Below are 5,190 nucleotides of genomic sequence, written 5' to 3'. Positions count from 1 at the left end.
AAATTCTCTCCTCTTGCAACAAAATTTTCTTGAAAGAAGTGAAGCATAATTAGTTCCCAAAAAGCATAAAATCTAGTCATGCAAGCACCTGCCTAGATGGCTCTATCTTGTATCATGGTATCAGAAACTAAATACATTTATGAACTACAGAATGAGTAACATTTATAAGCAAAATTAATGGTCTAACCCTGAAGAAGCCACCATACCAAAACCTGCAAAAACAAAAACAATTACATAGTGGGGTGAAAAGGTGGAACACCATCTGTTGAAGATGCAGCTAAAGATATATCAACAACATAAACCAAGACAAGTACTTTGTCCCCCCCCCCCCCCTTCCTCCCCCAAGCCCCAACCCACCCTCCCAAAAAGAAAAGAAAAAAGAATAGGATCCTTTGCTATTGTAGCCGGATAAAACAAGTCTTTCATAAACGTAACAACCAAATAGCTACCTGCCTCCAAGGCTACAATTCAATGCCCGTAGAAGCAATGGTTTTGGTCTTTGAGATTCTTCAGCCCAACATTTGTGGAACCTAAGTCATAACAGAAATGAAATTTAGTTCTGCAACTGTTTAATAGTAGTGGCAGGAGAAAACTGCAAACTAACTTTTTAATCAGTGTCTCAGTCTGATCCCAGGAATCCAGCTTCCAAACATCCTTATCAGTTATTGGTCTTTTGTAACCTTGCTGCATGAGGGGGGTCATCCATCCAAAATATATGCCTATCACAAGATAGTACTCAATTATAATTAGTGTTGTGGGTAAACATAAAAGCATAACAGACGCTATCAAGACATGAACTTAATCTTTGGCTACCATCACCACCTCATCTAAGACTGCAAGCCACTAGAGATGAGAGTAATCTATTTATCACATTTATTGATCTCTTATATTAAACTGCCCGCGTTGCTATATCTTGTATACCACTTAAATTGATGTTTTGGTCTGGAAAGTAGAAATGGGTTGATTGTCAATTAAGCAGAATCAATAATTTAACCATGTAGAGGATGTAAATTCTGATTAGAACCATGATCAGAGTTCATTAAGGAAGCATAAAGAGCACTGATGTGATGCTAATACAGATTCATGTCCATACTAACTAAGATCCTCCCCTGTTTTTCACATTCTTAGGAATTTAAATACCTGACATGATGGACTTTAACATAAAGCTACTTACTGTCTAGCCATTTGGCATGTCTCTCTGGACAAATGTCTCCTCCAAGAAAAGTTTCATGTTTATTTTCATCAGCAGATTCACCAGACAATGGGATGTAGCCAGGGTAGGATTCCATATGAGGGACATAAACAAGAAGCAGCCCTCCTAACAAAACCTACAGCAGAATATTTAAGGCAGCACATTATACTTTGGATGAACTCTGTGGCAGAAAGTTCAAATCTCAATATTTCTTGACAGTCATGCTCTAATATTAGACACAGACATCTAGCTTGGCATTTGTTGGTTGTACTATTAAGTTCTCCCGTACTGCTTGGTGTAAATGTGCTGGCTTTGGATTTGATAGTTTACATTAAGCATTTGGCAATTGAAAGCTTCATGTGTTGAACCTCAAAAGTTATACACAGAGGAATTAGTTGACCACCACAAGAGAGATGACTTGTAGATCTAGCAATGCTCATCTACATCTATGTGCATGTGAAACATGAGTCCAGAAACCAAGAATAACAGCAATAATGGAAGAAGTTTTGCAGCCTTTATCACTTAATTATCTTTCAATAAAATTTTAAAAGTAACCAAGCAAACACAGTTGGTAACTCCATACAGAAAGCAAGTCTACATTAGATGCCTTCCAGAATTTTTGAAAATGGAGCATGGTTGCACTATAGACTTCCTACATTGCCCCAAATCTTAATGGATAAATGTGTTTAATTGCAGATTATAGTTGTGTATTGGTGGCCAAAACAATGAACTCTCATTTGCCAAATCAGAAAAGAAAACTAATGTACCTGGAACACAAGTGTAGAGCAATATAGATACAGTATCGACCTGCGAAATTACAGAACTGGTAAAAATCTGCTGCCAAACATCATCCAGTAGAGACATCTTATGGCTTACAAAAATGGTAAAATTATGTCAGAAAGATTCATCCAATTATTTTGTTAAAGATTTTAGGCATTACCTAGCAATCAAATTTATGTGTTCCACTGACTTGTATACTTTATCATCTTTTGCTACCTATTTGCAACTCTTTAGTGAAGTTACATTCACCATTTTGAAATATCTGCCACTGACCTACAACAGTTCTAGTCCTTTGAACAATGTCTTGTTCTCCATTTTCATTATCTCTATGTATGCTCTAAAAACTTCTCAATATTAAGACACATCTCTGGTTCTTCTCATAGAGGGAGTCATTCTATCTATCTGTAACATACAGCATTGGAGATTACATATGTTGATAAGATAGATTTCTGGCACCCACCCTGATGATCCAAGCGTGAAACCCAGTAACTTTCCTACTGACGTTTTTACTTTATATATACTTCCTGCAGCACTTCTTGTTTTTATGGCATGAACTATAAACATTCATCTTTAAAGTCGAAGAGCTTCTAGCACTTAAATACAAATTCTAATAATGTGGAGACCAGAAACCTAATTCTTCAATTTATCCAAACTGCTAGTAGATTGAGCTATCAGTATGAATTTAGAATAGAAAACTGGACCAGACCTTGTGATTGCACTAAATATAGAATTTAGATAAAGAATAGGAATATCGTGGACAATAAACAACTTACCTTGTATAAAAATCCCTCAGTGAAAATATCAAATTGAACATTACAGCATCTGCTACCAAAACATAAACTAGTCCAAATCGGACATACCACCGGAACTCTCTAATGTAAATTTTTGTCTCCAAGCCCAGCATAAACACTAATGAGAACCAAGCAAGTGCCTCAATACCCAATGATAGCATCTGCACAGAAAACAAGTGCTTAAAAGTTGTAAACACCTAGTGAAGCACTGTAAGTTTAGGAAAATATGGTCCACTAATTAAGGCTTCAAATCAGCACTTCTTCACCACCAAACGTACACACTAGATATCTTCTCAAGCCCAAAACTTATAATTTCTTCTGCAAGAGATTTCAAGTTCTTTTCCATATCAGTATATCGATAGTTAGCCAAAGTCGACAAGAAACAAAGAAACAAAAGTTTCTTTACTCATAGTTCTGAGAGAGAGTTACATGTCTTTGTTTTGTAAGGAACTTCAACCTCTTGAGCATCAAACAGAAGTGAAAATGATAGTTGCATGTAAAGAACCATGTCCATTGGGCAGCATATCAAACTGATTTTCTAGTCGAGTAATAAACTCTGGAGTGGCTTAATAACAACAAAAGTACTGATCTCAAAATCATATCCTTGTTTACAAGGTAATCCTGCTAACTTGAAAACTGAAATAGGTATATGACTTTAACGATTAATCAAATACTTGAAACAATTCCAAGCTAAAACACTTGCAAACGCTTAATGAATCAGACTTGGTATGCAACTACTCCAGTAATATCACATATTTGTCACAAATAGCTGGACAGAGTAGAAGGACGAGTATCAAACAGTTAAAATAGAGGAAGTTCAAAACCTCGAATGTGGAAATACGCACCTCAAATGGAGCCAGACCACTCTGTTCATCCAGATTGAAAAGTGAAATGCCCAAAATCAGTCTGAACATGGGCTCAGCAGCGCAAAACCCAGCAAGCAATGCCAAAAAATAATTGTACAAATTTGACCTCAATCGATATCTCTGGATCCTGTAATCCATCTTAGTCAACCATATTCTATATAAACACAATCCCAGAAGAACCAAATGGGACACACACCCCACTACAGAATCTAAGGCACAGGGCGTGTATGATCCAAAAGCACTCTCTGTTTGATTTGCCCAAACTCCATTCTCCACTGGCCTGCAATACCAAATCCATGGCTTGAAACCCATTTTTGGATTCTCTGATTGGATCACTATTTCCAGCAGAAATTACTAGGATTTCACTACAAACTTGTCTGTTTTCTGAAACTGCTTGATTCCCTAATCAATGCATTCCTGTAACACAAACAAGATAGCTTCAATTGAAAGCCAATTAAACTCAGTGCTTGTTATAACCACAACAAACCAAATGAGACAACTAATTATTCAAGAAACCTTTCCTTTTCTTACTAATCACCAACCTAAGAAGTCCCTATGTCACTACGTCTTTAACAGAATCCAAATTTAGCAGGTTAGAAAGAAATGTCAGGCTTTTGTTACTCATCTTAAAGCGAGTTCAATTGTTATATAGCCCCATTCCCCATGAATCCATTTCCCCTATATAGAACAAAATGAACATCAATCAATGCCACTTCATAGACAAAGGTTGGTTCAGCAGTTACAAGTACTTCAAGAAACTGAAAGTTAGACCAGAATGCTACCCTTTGTTTCTTTGCACGTAAAAGTTTTTGCATGAAATGTTGAAGACTAAAGCACTACTACTACAAGTACAACTGGCCAGTGGTCACAAGTAGTAGACATTTAGAACTATAGCCACAAATACAAAAAAAAGACAGTGACTGATGAAGTGGGCATCTAAAGTAACTACTCCTATGCCGTGTAAATATAGGAGGTCCCTTATTTATAACAACTGAAAAGGGATGGTACAAAAAGGGTCCAAACAAAAGAATAAGACTGCTGAGATTGCAAGCGTCATGGCTTACGAAGAACCAATCGATGTTTTGTTAAAAAAAGGGATATCATTCTGCTCTAAGCTATAGAACATTTGGCTTTTTGTGGGATGGAGTTATTCAGGGGAAGAATGGCTCCAATGATTGTGTTGACTTGATTGAATGGATATGTAAGACTTCTGGTTTCCTTGGGTTGTATTATTGACATATCACGTCGCATAAATTCTTTGGTTTACAAGATAACTTAGACAGATTAAAAAATAACTCGAGGAATAGGTAGATCAAGAAATAATTGAGGTAAAAAAGATAGTTTTGGTCTTTAACTATCATGGTTGCCAACTGGGGTGTGTTTGATTTTTTATTTTTTTTTTGTTATTTAGTATTTAGTATTCTTTATTCTTTTGGTTCATGTAATAGTTTCCAAAGGGTATCATTGAAGAGGGGCAGCAGATGTTAATTTTGTAAGAGAAGTAAAATTGAATCAATCCTAGTCTTTATTGTAATTCAAACTATTTATTGTGTGCGATTAT

At 36.2% G+C, this 5,190-nt stretch overlaps 1 protein-coding gene across 1 annotated transcript; it reads right to left on the bottom strand.

Annotated features, from left to right (window-relative positions):
- Window positions 1-148: 148 nt before the first annotated feature.
- LOC113754772 (ABC transporter C family member 12-like) lies at window positions 149-4,032 on the bottom strand (the record flags this gene model as incomplete). Its single annotated transcript, XM_027299036.1, has 7 exons — window positions 3,609-4,032; window positions 2,746-2,924; window positions 1,960-1,999; window positions 1,175-1,328; window positions 605-719; window positions 450-530; window positions 149-212 (listed from the first exon to the last, which is right to left on the bottom strand). Coding segments are annotated over exons 1-7 (966 nt in total), but the record flags the coding sequence as incomplete, so codon positions are not given.
- Between the last annotated feature and the right edge of the window lie 1,158 nt (window positions 4,033-5,190).

Source organism: Coffea eugenioides, unplaced genomic scaffold (genome assembly GCF_003713205.1).
Source record: "Coffea eugenioides isolate CCC68of unplaced genomic scaffold, Ceug_1.0 ScVebR1_1030;HRSCAF=1816, whole genome shotgun sequence".
NCBI classification, from domain to species: Eukaryota; Viridiplantae; Streptophyta; class Magnoliopsida; order Gentianales; family Rubiaceae; genus Coffea; species Coffea eugenioides.
The sequence above is the reverse complement of the archived record's forward strand: the minus strand, read 5'-3'. Positions and strand labels throughout refer to the sequence as shown.